Source organism: Chinchilla lanigera, unplaced genomic scaffold (assembly GCF_000276665.1).
Source record: "Chinchilla lanigera isolate Chin_1 unplaced genomic scaffold, ChiLan1.0 scaffold00014, whole genome shotgun sequence".
NCBI lineage: Eukaryota > Metazoa > Chordata > Mammalia > Rodentia > Chinchillidae > Chinchilla > Chinchilla lanigera.
In genome coordinates this window covers 29,134,920-29,149,885 of record NW_004955415.1, presented here as the reverse complement: position 1 = coordinate 29,149,885, position 14,966 = coordinate 29,134,920, and the positions used below count along the sequence as shown (strand labels likewise).

Here is a 14,966-nt window from a genome sequence, read left to right as displayed (position 1 = left end):
TGTCAGGGCCAGATGGCCGCGATGGGCCGAGGAGTGCAGCTTTAAAGCCTACATTCTACCCTTAACAAAAGAGCACAAAGACAAAGAACTAGGACAAGTTACATGCAAACATAAATAAAAAGATCATGTGTAAAGGTAAGTGAAAGCAATTAATTCAGACAGATTTTCCCAACATAGAATAGTTTTCTTTAAATAGAAGACTTTCTAGAATGGCAATCAGTTACTATCCAAATCCACTAAAGAGGAAATAAACATGCTTAAATTTCACAATGAGAAATCTAAAATATTTCCTGAGAGGGAAAGAAATCATAAAAATGGGTAAGAAAGGAAGATTCAGAATTAGCAAGCTTTTATCAAGTTCTTGAATATCTGGGAAATATCTCCATAAATTAAGCCATCAAGACCACTAATTATATTACACAGATGAATAGTAAGAATGATTTTGTATGCTAAACTGTCATATCACATTTTACATTATTTTTACTCAACATGATGCTGTCACTACAGAAAAACTGAGGGATATGTAAATTTTCTGGACTATAGAAATGAGCCCTGTAAATTCACAACTACTGATAAAAATGTTCACATACACAGTCTATCTCATCCTAACTAAAACATATTACATAATATTTTTGTTTTAAACTCTACAGGGCCACAACTACAAAAATTAACAGTCCATTATAACACAGGAAAGTTGTCTGTCTGCTTCTATGTGGCAAACTATTAGCAACTCATTCTCTTAATCCAGGAAGAATTAGAGGTTGTCAGGGGAAACCAGAAAACAGATAAGCATGCTTGCTAAATCAGTAACCTTAACAATATACATAATTTAAAGTCAAGAGGCTCTGCTTGGCGATCTGCAGCACAGGGACTCTCCAACCTCAAAGCATTGGTGCACTAACAGCTGCCATTTCCCTCTGAATCAGAGGTCTTTTAAACTGTATGTGCAAGTTCAGAGCTGCATTCTGAGTGAGTGCTATGAATTTTGGAGAACTTACCTGATTGCAGTGTTCTGTGTCAGATCCCGTAACATGGGAACAGGAGAACACACTACTCTGAAGGGAAACAAAAGAAGAACCATCTATTTGTAAATCGTAACCTCTGAAGTAAGAGGAAGAAAGATGTTGCTATGCTTGTTAGGCTTTAGAAAAATCATTAAAATGCACTAACAAGAACAATATGACAATTTGTGTTTTTAAAAATGACCTTGTCTTCCGTATTTCATCAACAGAAAACAATCATGAGCTGATGTTCGAATTTGTAAAATAAAAAACAGAAACCCACTTCAAACCGAAAAGAGGGGGGAAAGAATTAAAAAAAAAAAAAAAACAACAGAGCAGGTACCTCATAAATGAGAAAAACAAATGGTTAACGATTAGCCATAAGATATTTACATTTCTTAGTGAACAGAAAAATGCAACTGTAAATCACAAGATGCCAGAGTAAGCAACCACCAAACAAAAAAAGTTAACGTCATCACAGTGGTCCATGGGTTTGCCAGAATGCAGCACAACAAGATCTCTCACAAACTGCTGCTGGGATTATAATATAGTGTAACCACTTCGAAAAACACTCAATATTGACCTAGAAAAGATGAAGATATGCATATCCTATGGTCAGCAATTCCATTCATGAAGATACACCCAGGAGCAGCAGGTCTCAAACCAAGGTGTCAAAATTCTTTTACATTCTTAAGAATTACTGAAAACCTCAAAGAGCTTTTGCTTATGTTGGTTATCCCTATCAATATTTATCTATTAAAAATTAAAACTAAGAAATTTTAAAAAGACTATATTAAAAGCAAACCTGTTACATGTTAACATAAATTGCATTTTAATGGAAAAGAACTATTTTTACAAAGTGAAACAAAAATAAATGAGAAGCGTGTCACTGTTTTGCATTTTTAAAAAGCCAGTACCTGCCTTGCTATCTAACAACTACATTCTCTTCTCTGCTTCTGATTGCATTTCTTGATATACTCGATTAGATTTAGCCTTTGGAAAACACTGCATCAAGAAACAGAATGAAAGACAATCAAGTAACACCACAGTATCTTAGATTATGAAAATAATTCTGACCCTATGGATGCCCCCAACAGAGTTCCAAGGGCCCCCAGAGGTCCCTTTACAAGGGGATGGAGGTTTTGAATACAAGCCTCTTTTAGTCCAACAAGGTTTTTTTCTCAGTCTTCACTAGTACTAGAATATAAAATATTACACAACAATGCTAGCTAAACTTCCTTCCAGTTGCCTCAAGTATATACAAATGAATGCTTACTGATCCGGAAGAACGGCCTCTTCATTCAAAGAAAACTTGCCTTGAATTCCATGGCAAAGTTCAGGTGGGACATCCACTGGCTGTGGAAAGATGCATTCCTGATTATACTATATACCCAAATGCGTGGAAAACAGGATTCAAGCAGATACTTGCATACTCAATCAAGTACAGAGGAGTATTATTCATAAGAGCCAAATGGAAATAATTTAAGGATCAAGACATGAAGAAAGAACACATGGCTTATGAATATGAATGGAAAAGTATTAAGCCATAAAAAGGAATAAAATTTTGGTACACACTACAGCACGGGTCATTACATTACATTATGTGAAAAAAGCTAGCCACAGAAGAGGCAAATTCATAGAGGAAGAAAACAGAAGAGAGGTAACAGGGTGTGGAGGAATAGTGCAATGGGTAGGTATTGTTTTTGTTTTGGTTTGGTTTGGTTTTTCTCCGGTACCAGGAACCGAACTCACGACCTTGCGCTTGCCAGGCAGGCGCTTTGCCGCTGAGCTAAATCCCCAGCCCCGGTATTGTTTGATATTGTTTAATGGGTATAGATTTTCTCTATGACTAGATGAAAAAGTTCTGGTGTAGTGCATTAGCTAGCATTATTGTGTGTTGTGTTCTGGAGTAGTGTCTATACTTTACTAAAATTTTTTAAAAATGCATTCTGTATTAACCAGTTGCACACCATACCTCTGTGGAACCTGTTCGGTACAGCTCTGAAATGAAGTCATGGAGTGGGTGATGTTTCCCCACAAACAAAACATCGCCTCCAAGGCTATTTCTTCTGTCTGAGAAGAAAGTAAGAAAAGAATAAAAACCACACATCAAATAATTCTATCTACAACCCACTTTTATTGAGAACCTAACCGAGGAAAGCATCTAAATTTTTAAAAACTTAGTTCTGGCGTAGGGTTTACAAACTCCACATCTTTATATAAGAAAAATACAACCATTCCCTGTGGAAATACTAAGTGTATCATCTGATGACAAAGATTATCCTCATGACAGCTGATAAATTGTTTCTTACATACTTACAATGATATGAAATAAAAGTTTTGATAGAGCTCAGCTTCGCATTTCCGCATCTAAATACTTTAAAGTCAGTAGTAATTACAAAAACCCACTTTTTATACAAATAACACTTCAAGTTAGCATTCAAAGGGCAAATACTTGTTTTGGTGGAAGAAACAAGCACCTTCTCAATAGATAAAAACATATTTTTAAGTGTTCATGTCACATAAGAATTTAAAAGCCAAAGGATATTCTTGATATGTTGCTTTTTATAAATTTAATGAACATATGCCTGTTAAAAAATTTTAAGTGCTACTCAATTTACAGATAATAGATTAGGAAGCAAAGTTAACAGTTTGTTGTAAGAAATAAAGTCAATGACTTATGCACTCTTAAGGGAAATGTTGACAAACAGGAGGGTGCCTAACTCTGTAGAGAAATGCATAGTCTACAATTCACAGACTCAGGGTTGACCGAGTGCTTTGCAAGTCTTACTCTCTTCTGTAGTGAGGTCTGGGTACACCTCTTCCAGGGCAGCTCGCAGCCTCCGTTCATCCACAAAGGGCAACAGAGCAACACCTGGAGAAGCAAACACACAAACCATTGCAGCTAACACTGATTCAAATAAACATGTTAGTAGACTACCCCCGCTGATATAAAGATATTTCAAAATTGAACTCTAGTAGGTCATTCAGCCAAAATTCAGATGTAAACATTTTGTAAGTGGCAGTAAAAGAAACATCATAGATGTTTTTCCTAATTAAAAAGGGCTTGTATTGAACACTCTGCTTTCTAAATCTTTGTGGCAATACAATTTTCAGATGACACAATAAAGGGCACACCTGGCACCAGTCTATGCCCCACCCTTGCTCACTAGAAGGTGCCACAGGCAGGCCAACTCATCCTCCTAGGTCCTGGGGTTGTCCTGTTATCTTTGTGGTACCTGGTTTCTTCTTTTGCTAAATGAGATTATTCAACTGAAATATTCAGAAATTCTATGCAACTAGACAACACGGAGGGTCTCTTTCAGCTCCAAAATTCAATAGCAGGCTGTTGGTATTTTAAAGCCTGCTAATTAACTTATATATAAAGATTCTTTACAGACTTGCTTAAATAATCTGGAGGAGGAAAGGGACACATGGAGCTCATCTAGGGGCTAAAGAATGATCCTCTAGTTTGCTGGAATTAAAGGTTCTGCTTTCTGTGGATTTATTTGCATAAATTTCAGAAGCATATCACTGACACAATATTTATTTCTAGAAAAATGAACAAAGTTACTGAAATATTTACATAGTCTGCTATTATACAGTCACAATAGTATTTTGGCTAAATGAAAAATGTAAGGCAAAGAGCAAAGACAAATGCTAAATAGAGCTAAATAATTTTGAAACTATTACCACTAGAAACTGTACAGCATTTGACAATCATGAGAAGTAAAAAGGTTACCAAAGTTGTCATTAATATTTTAGCTACTATATTTTCAATGTAAAGAAATGTTTAATTTACTGTGTAGTAAGGATAATTTTTTAAGTTACAAAGAAAGTAAGGTCTAGTATGACTTTTGTTTTGTTTTTTTTGTTTTTTTTTTTTGGTTTTGGTTTTTCTCCGGTACCAGGAACTGAACTCACGACCTTGCACTTGACAGGCAGGCGCTTTTGCCGCTGAGCTAAATCCCCAGCGCCTTAGTATGACTTTTGAAAAATATTACTATCTCTCCTCTGAGTGAAGCTATTTCAAATAGTAAACACATAAGCAGGGGGAGGGACCCTAAGGAGTCATCCAAGATTTTACTTAAGTTTTGCTTTCATTTATGAGAAATACATGAAAAAGAAACTATAGCATTATCTAGCTTTTATTTTCTTTTAGATTTAGAATCTTAAAAAAATCAACTGCAAGACTTTCCTACAGTAAGATTTTCCTACAATGTTGACTTCAGAAGCTCAATCCAATCAGCAAGCAACCTGCAGTGCTACTGACAGCAATGAAGTTACCAAGCAATAAATCAACCCCACAGATATCAGAACTACTACTCTGTATACCTATACTAATCAAGGTAGAACGAAATGCCTTATTCTAGCTGCAACATCCAGAGTGCTTGAGAGTGCATGGATAGTAAAAAAATGAGGGCTGGGGATTTAGCTCAGTGGCAAAGTGCCTGCCTGGCAAGCATGAGTTCGGTTCCCGGTACCGGAGAAAAACCAAAAAAATAAAATAAAATAAAAAAAGATAGTAAAAAATGAGACCAGCATCCAAGAACTTAATATGTCATACTCATTACCTCTCTTGAACCCTCTCAACCCATTTAACCCAAAAACACTGAGGGCGGTGGTTATGCTCAGGTGAACACAGTCACTTTCAAATTTGAGCTCTGGAGTCAGACTCCAGCTTCAGATCTTGGCTCTGCCACTGTGTCACTTGTGTCAAATTAACTTAAATTCTCTGTTCACACAAAATGTACATCAATCAGAACTACTACTCTGTATACCTATACTAAGCAAATACTATAAGAACACAGCACTGTTATTAATTTGCACATAATGCTGTTAAGTATACACTCAAATATGTTGAAAAAGAACCCAGACATATATTTTTTTATCAGTTTAAGATGTATTCAACATGGGCAAGAATTTAACTTAGTACTGTATTATCATCACTTCCACCAAATTTAAAAAATGTTAATGGAGAAACAACTACATTTCCTAATAATATTAAGTTTTATCTCAAAATTTCTTTTCTTGCCATGCAGGCTAAGTGCAAATATTAATATACAATATAAAATTATTAAACATCAAATTTAAACCTATCATAAAATGCATATTAACTCTCAAGGGACCCCAACTAGCCAATACAATTCTGAACAAGAATAAATTTGGAGGATAAAATTTCTGACTAAAACTTACTACAAAACCACAGTAATTAAAAGAGTATGGTACTGGCATAAGACAAGACAGAGACCAACAGAATCAATGAGAGAGTTTCACATATACAGTCAGTTGATTTTTAACAACCGTCAAGATAGTCAATTGGAAACAATTTTCTCAACAACTGATGCTAAGGAAACTGGATATCCACATACAAAATAATGCAGCTGGACTCTTTGTTTACATCACATAGAAAAGTAACAAATAGATCAAAGATTTAAATGTAAGAGCTAAAACACAACTTACAGAACAAAACAGGGAAAGATTTTACAACATCAGATTTGGTAATAATATTTGGATATGATACCAAAGGCACAGCAATGAAAAATAAGTAAATTAGGCTTTACCCAAATTAAAAACTTTTGTGCATCAATAAATATTGGAACAAGAGTGAAGAAAATGCGCAGAATGGAAAAAATATATGAATCACACATCTAAAGGGGTTAATGCCAAACTATGTAAAGAATTTCGATGATCAACAATAACAAAAAAATCAAGCAACACAATTAAAAAATGGAAAAGGTCTTGAATAGACATTTCTCCAAAGCCAATATATAAATGGCAAGTAAGAACACCAAAACATGCTCAATAGCACTAACAAACCAGGGAAATGAAAATCAGAAACACAATGAAATAACACTTCATACCCATTAGGATGTTATTATCACATGACAATATTGGCAAGGATGTGGAGAAACTGGAACTGCTGTGCATTACCTTATCCCCCCTCCCCCCGGGGTTAAATTATATAGAAAATAGTCCTTGTCAGTGACACAAATCAATACAGTGATACGTCGGCAAATCATCTGTATGCTTAGATATTTAATTATTTATTTTTTTAGTAAATCCAGGCAAAGATTCAATTATCTTCTTATGTACAGTATTTAACAAACACATAAATATATTTGCCTACTTCCTATTTAACCATTATTTTTGCTATCCCTCATTCTCCTATGCTTCTTTCTACATCAAAACATCCTTCACAAAGCTCCTTCAAAACCCACCTGAGATGCCAACCTGTCCATCCATAACAATACTTCCTACAGCTCCCCTCAGGGTGACTTTCTTATTATCACTCCAGGGAAGTAACCAGAAATCTCTGCTACCAAAGCAGACCAAAAATCAGCGCTAAAAGTTCATGAGATAAAAATTCTCAATCTGTAAACTAACTATTTATGCCCCTCTGCCCCACAATTCTCTATAACTCATTTCACTGGTCAGTCATCCCCACTACAGGGAATCATCAAGGAAAAATGAAGACATGGTTTACCAAACTTGCTTATTAGCCTAGAAAAATATGCAATGGAAGAAAAGGTTAAAATGGTTTGCGGAAAGGAGGCTTTGATGAGAAACAATAGCTAGCTTAGTGGTTCTCTGTAAGAGTTTTCTTTATCATTTTTTACACACTCTCTCCAAGATACGTTAAGTGGTGAACAGCACCTTAAGTTTAGTACTAATCTTACACTCCCATTCCTAAAAAAGAAAATTCTGTTAATAGAAGGAATAAAAATAACAGGTAAAGTAATGACCAATGTCTAGTATTCATACTAAATAAAAGTTACTGGTATGTTTTTCAAAGGTTTCCCCAGAATGGTGGCACAGGTCTGTAATCCCAGCACTCTAGGAGGCTGAGGCAGGAAGGTAGCCAAGCTTGAGGCCAGTGTGGGCAATTTAGTGAGACCCTGTCAAAAAACAGGAAGAACACTGGGAATATAGCTCATTGTGAAGGCACTAGGTTCAGTCCTGAATGGATGGGGAAAAAAAAGTTTTCAGCACTGAAAAAGTCTTCTACAGAGAACCAGTGAACCCCACATGGACACAACCCTGTTTCTCTCTCAGCAACCTTGAAAGGTGATAACAAACTACAGAAGTGTAGAATAAGTGTACTGATTAATCACAAGAAGACAAAAGACTTAATTATTGACATACTTCAATTCAAACTAATTTACCATTTATCAGAATGTTACGATTAAAATTAATCATTGCGAATTACAGGTGGGATAGACAAATGCCAATTTCTCACATATGCTTTACTTCTAAAAATATCTTTTCCAGAATTCTTTTGCCCCATAAGTAACAAATGCTCAGTTTTATCAAAAGTTCTTTTAAAAAAAGAATATCTAGATTTTACCTTGCCATGCATATTTCTTCCCATTCAAATCAATAGCAAAGTCTTCAGGGTAGAAGTCAATTATACTAGAATCCTGTATCAGGGAGAAAAGTAAAGAATCAAAACAAAAGCCACATCACCCTGTTACAAAGCATTTGTTATGACTTCCATCAATTCATCAGCCATGAAGAGGAAATGAGGTCCATTCCTTTTTAAAAAATGTTAAGCTATGACACCATTAATTCTAGGAGTGGTAATATGAAATTTACAATTGTATTTGAAAGATGCAGAGAAAGGAAATACAGAAATGACAACTGCGGGCCACAGGCAGGCAGATAATGAAGGATTTATCTCCTTTAACACTTTATATTTCTGACGGTCCCACACTTTCTAGCTAGCACACAAAACCAGTTTGGATGTGATTTCAGGCAAGCTAGACTTTTGAGCTCTGGAAGCCATCATACATGACTGAAACATACAAAGATAAAGACTTACACATAGGCTGAACACAAACCAATTTTATTTATTGGATAGGATACTCCTACCCAAAGGAAGCAGGGGAAAATGTACATGTTGTAAAAAATATACCAAAGAATTCCAATTCTTTGTTTCTAGACTTCAATTTTTTAACTGTGAGATGCAAAAGCAACCGTGACTAATGTGAATAAAATATATGACAAAAACCCAGTTACCCATCCACTCGAAATACTAAGAGACTCACAGGATCACTCATGAGCTTCCTCCACGATGGGGGTAGAAAGTTACCACTTGCAGCTGGAAAAACTCCCATAAGTTGTTCCAGTGGTTTAAACTTCAAAAGAGAAAATACGTTAAAGACTTAAAAAATTATTATGCAATTCAAAGTTCTATTGTTTTATCAATTCTAATGAACTAAGCTTACCGGTTTTGTACCCTTCTCAAAATCAGAAGGCATATCTGCAATACCTTCAAAGTCTGAAGCAAACGGAGCATAATGGAACGGATAATACCACTTCCAGGAAGCACAGCCCTAGAATCATTAAAAATATAGAAAACACACACACACACATACCCATATTAATGACAGACACTGGAAAAAGGACAATTCATCTACTATAATACTCTATTTATAAAAATATGGTATGCTGGTTAATTTTCATTGTCAACTTGACAGGTCACCACTCTGAGCATGTCTTAAAATTTCAGAGGCCAAAAGTAACTTGTATTAATCTCCTGATATCTCAATAACTTTAGTATTAAAATATTTATGTAAGTTTTTCTTTTCTTGATGTATACATTTTTTGGCAGACAGGATGTTAATTTTTTCCCATGAATCGTAAGTATTGTTTTGATTAAATCTGAACTTTTCGCTTTCTAATAGTGGTTCCTTAAATTAATTCTGCAAAATATCTTTAATAATTACTTAATACCAAACTTTATATTCACAAAAAAAATTTAGTGAAGATCTCTACCCTCAAAATGTACCTGGTGGCATTTCCTTCCAACTCTAGAGCTGCCATCATCAAATAAAACCAAGAGAAGCTGCAGCTTGCATTTACTGAGCAAGGAAGTGGCTGGGAACATCACTGGAATAGTGGTTCAAAAGTTAAACAACCAAGTTTCATTTTACAAGCCATAATTATTTTTTGCTTTTGAGACAGAGTCCTGTTATGTGGCCCAGGCTGGTCTTGAGTTCCTGGACTCAAGTGATCCTCCCACCTCAGCCTCTCCAATGCTGGAGACTATAAGCAAGTGGCACAGTGCCAGCACCACCTGCTGTATTTTCATGTAACAACTTTCTCTTGACAGTAAAGAAATTTGAGTAGACATCAAAAAGAAAACAGAAGCAAGTTATACTCATAGAAAAGAAAACTTTCCACAGTGTCTGGATTCTGTGTCTAATGAGTTAATATCATGACAATAGGAGTAAAACACGCAAATAGAATATTTCACATCATGTGCTACTTATTTAGAGCATTCTACTATGTGCTGCTTACCAACAAATCTTCATTTCTCTGGTCACATCAGACTTAACTTGGTTCAGGATATGAAACCAGGTATTAACTACAGGGCACACTTCTCAGTGCATCTATTGACTCTCTTACCAATCTGACATTCCTGTTATCACAAGGTTCAAGTCAGATACAGATCAGCTGGATCAGAATTGACTTCCTGTATCATGACTATGTTAGGAGGAGATGGACTGTTCAAATTCCTCTCAGATTCTCACTGGTCTTTCCCAGACTGTGTTGTGTCTTTCGTTCTGTCACTCAGTGATTGGCAATTAATTTTCTGGTTATTTTTAAACTCCAATTTTTAAAAACCACTAAACTTTAATCCTCAAAGATATTATAAAGATATCTTGGGTAAAGATACCTAAGGATAGTTGGGTGTAGTTGCTTAAGTCTGTAATCCCAGCACTCTGGGAAGCTAAGGCAGGAGGACGGCAAGTTCAAGCCCCACTTGGGCAACTTATCAACTTAGTGAGACCCTGCCTCAAAATAAAAAAATAAAAAGACTAAAGAATGTAGCTCATTGTGAAGGCCTTGAGTTTAAGCCCCAGTACCACAATTAAAACAAAAACAAAACACGTACAGTCAAACACATACACGATGCTGAAAATCCTTTACTATAACAAAAACTAGCTTTGTTTATATATTAATAACCAATGAACTTTGAAGTCTTTACAAACAAATATGGTGGCAATAAATGTATCAATGTGAAGCTTAAAAACTTTGAGTTTTTATTTCAGGATATTCAATATTATACATGACGTAAATCAACACATTCTAAAATGATCACCTAAAAATTCAGAAGAAAATATTTGTGTACCTGATAATAGTATCTGAGAACCCAGCAAAGTCCTTCAACATAAGACTGTACAACTTTACGACGGAATTTCTCATCAGCTGCATCAACATCAAATTTGTTCTTGTAGTATCGCTGTTTCCAGCCAGCTTCCCATAACCTAAAAGTCAGGGAGAGCCAGTTTATGCTGAATCAATACATATGCAGTATAGATTGTTCACTGATTTATATCCCAAATTGATTAATATTTACTATCCATGAGAAATTAGAATGAGTTAAACAGTAATGCTAATAGATTCCTTTAATTGGATTTATCAACTTAAACCTAGTTAAACATCACAAACCCAAAAACTGATTCTGATAAGACTATTATAAAACTGCATTAGGAAAAGACAGAAAATTATCATTTACTAAGTACAAACACAACATTTGTTTGCTCAAATTTTAATACTGCTTTAAGTTTTTTAAATTATGTAACAACTGCAAAACTTTTAAGATTCAAATACTAAAAAATTGTTTTTTAAAAGGTAATTTTGAAATGTAAAAAATGGCTTATAAAGTGATTTAGGAACTCCTTCTATCCTTGCTTGGACCTCATCCTTCTTGGAGCTAAGAGGTGTTGATGGTTTAAGGGAAGCAGTCAGTAAACATACACACATTCTATCTCCATCTCTGTCTCTTTCTTTCTGTCTGACTCTGTCTCTGTTTCTCTTTCTGTTTCTTTCTTCTCTCCTATGTATGTTCTGGTAAAATCTAGAAGCAGGTCAATTAATCTAATATTTATCATTAATCCCTGAAAATACAATGTCAAGAAACCACACTGTTGCCAAAGTCTATGATTTTTTTAATAACCATTTTTCAATCTTTAAGAGATTTTAAAATTTAATTTAACAAAAACGAGGACATCAAAGAACACACACACAAAAAAATCAGGACAGATCAAGAACATTAAGATGATTCTCCATTAAAGGCTCTTTTCCATGTGGGCCAGAGCTCACATATTAATTGTAGTCATGTTTTTAAATACACCATACTAATTTTTAACCCCCCAAAGGATTCACAGAATAGCAGTTAGGAGAAATATCCTCTATCCATAATGTAGATTGTAACTGTTTTACAAGAGAGTACTAATGAAAGAAATGTTAACAGCCCAAAACATTTCTATTTTGATTGTTCTCAGTACTAGGATGAAAATCAAGTTACTATTAAACTATCAGGATCATGAAGATTATATGGTAAGTAAAGAAAACAAAAAACATGCTTGAAGAGGGAAATCCAGAGCTACAGGAGCAGAGGATGGAAACTAAAGGTGACCAGGTAAATGCTTGATTACAGACTTGCGCGTATCTGACATCAAAGGGTTTTAGAAAAATGCAGACCATCATGGCCCTCATGAAGTTTCTAACCATAAACATGAGTTGCACTTTCATGTGCTATAAAAGGAGCACCAGCAATGGGCCACTACTATCCTCTTTAACTCTGAAAGATGTCATCTTCCTACATTCTTAACGGGCTATGATTTTTACATTATTGGCTTTTTGCACTAAAAACCTAGAGTTCAAATCTGGACTTGTTCCATGAAAGACTGCTAATCTTATTATTTAATGATCCTAAATCTCTAGAAGAATTAAAGCAGCAGTTTCCTACTATAAATTTTAATAAAGCTAAAATAAAACTCCTCTGTCATGAAATATAATTGTGTATATACAAGTTTGCAGTTTTCAAAAAAATACATATTTATGTCTTAAAATGATTTTTGTGTATTTCACTTTGAGGAAAAACCTTTTCAGTTAAGAACATTAAAGCAAACAATATTACTATTCAAGTATAACTGAACTTTCTAGGTTAAGCAGTTTGAAAATTTAATCTCTAAACAGTACTATTAAAATCACACCATCAGAGCCGAACACCTCATGTCTAGCTGCGCTAGTGTGTGGTCTCAAAGGGGACAGTGGCTTGGAAGATGAAAACCTGCATGCATACTAATCTAGATGCTTGGGTTTAACAGCAATAGCTTATACCTCTCACTGGAATTTACCGACTGTTCTAGCCCTCCACATTAATTATGGGTGGATAAAAAGATCACAGGCAAGCATCTGAAGGCACTGCTGCTCCAAGCTAAACAGCATTAATTAGACCACATCTCTTTCAGCAATTTGCTAACAAAGTGCTACCAAACAACGGCTTCACCTGACGTTATCCTCAGGCTCCGGCTCACTGTCGCTATCTTCTGCTTTTCGCTTAATTCCTCCTAGTGGAGACGGGGAGCCGTCAGATGTGAAACTTGTATTAGGAGACACAGAAGGGCTCTGCAGACAATCACGACATCACAGAAAAAGGATTTCATTATTCATTTTACATGAGTCAAGGCCAACTGCCATTATCCACCATGCTTCACACTGACACATTTCCTTAAAAGTACTAAGCAGGTGTGGTAAATATCTAAATGTGGTAAATTTAAAACTACAGAGACTAATTCCTCCCACCAAAGTAATACAGTACTCTGAGTTTCCTATGCTTAAAGTCAAAATAGTTAACATTACCAGTATAAAAACTTTCAGGGAAAAAAGAAAAATTTAATTCTTTTTTCAGTACTGGAGATTGCGCCCAGGGCCTTGTGCAAATCTGCAAGCCCTCTAGCACGAAATGATAACCTAGTCCTTTTAATTTCATTTTGAGACAGGGTCTTGCTAAGTGTCTAGGCTGGCCTCCAACTTGCAATCCTCCTGCCTCAGCATCCCAGTGGCTGGGATTGAGCTCAGGACCTATGTACTGAGATACGTCCCCAGTCCATTTGTATTTTTTATTTTGAGACAGGGTCTTATCATTAGACCGCCCAAACTGGACTCTGTCTCTGCCTCCCAGAAGGCTGGGATTACAGGTGTGCACAACCATACTCGACCAATTTTACAGATTTTTAAAAAATATTACAGCACTTGAATTTTGTTTTCCTTTGGTAGCTCCCCAATGTTAAGAACTCAAAATCATTTTCTACTTATCAAACAGCCAAGTTTTGAGGGAAAAACACATACAACATGCACTATATGTGTAATACATACAATAACACATAGTAATATATAAAGTAGTCAATGCTGGTGAGAGCAAAGGTGGATAGTAAGTGTTCGACCCAGTACAACCACTCTAGAAAGCAAGAGTTTCATGAGACTCTACCTGATTACTATTAAATTATTTTATACATACTGTTTTTAAAATATAATGTACAAATAACAGTATATTAGTCATCTTGGGAAAATGCAGATTGTGTCAGTATTACACAAAGACATGGATTCCATTTTAAATTTAATAGTAGCTTGCCTTTGTGCTAGATTCAATTCGTGTAACAGGGTGTTAAAGTATTTTAATATTTGATTTAAAAATTAAGCCAGGTATGGTAACCCTGGTACTCAGGAGGCTGAGGCAGGAGGATCACCATGAGTTTGAGGCCAGCCTGGACTAAATAAGCCAGTTCAAGGTCAGCTTGCGCTACAGCCAGACTCAAAATTAAAAGAAAATCTTTTGCAACTTCAAGTTAAATGAAAAATGTATGAAAACATAAGGGCAAGAAGATATTTTCACGGTAAAGTTTTCCTTCTATTGTTCATAGTATTTATTAGATATTTCAAGTAAACTGAATTATCTTAAACTGAGTGCTAAAAAAAATTTAAAAAACAAACTGAACAAACAAAAAACCCCTGAGTACTCACAAGGCTATTTCAATAACATTAAATTAAAACCTCAATGGTAGTTCACACCACAGGCCAGGGGAAGTTAAAGCACAGTTCTGTTTAATACAGAGCTTCTATCCCTTTCTTTTAAAAACTATAATATCAAGTTTATTTATTATAATATGT

At 35.3% G+C, this 14,966-nt stretch overlaps 1 protein-coding gene across 1 annotated transcript in view; it reads right to left on the bottom strand.

Annotated features, from left to right (window-relative positions):
• The window catches only part of Xrn2 (5'-3' exoribonuclease 2), a 68,315-nt gene that overhangs the window by 25,489 nt on the left and 27,860 nt on the right, over positions 1-14,966 (bottom strand). Inside the window, exons 16-24 of the mRNA XM_005380952.2 lie at positions 13,306-13,424; positions 11,140-11,275; positions 9,230-9,337; positions 9,050-9,139; positions 8,350-8,422; positions 3,793-3,876; positions 2,977-3,074; positions 2,278-2,357; positions 999-1,055 (exon numbers count right to left, since the gene is read on the bottom strand). Of these exons, the coding sequence (XP_005381009.2) occupies positions 999-1,055; positions 2,278-2,357; positions 2,977-3,074; positions 3,793-3,876; positions 8,350-8,422; positions 9,050-9,139; positions 9,230-9,337; positions 11,140-11,275; positions 13,306-13,424 (845 nt within the window). The remainder of the gene's footprint in view (positions 1-998; positions 1,056-2,277; positions 2,358-2,976; positions 3,075-3,792; positions 3,877-8,349; positions 8,423-9,049; positions 9,140-9,229; positions 9,338-11,139; positions 11,276-13,305; positions 13,425-14,966) is intronic.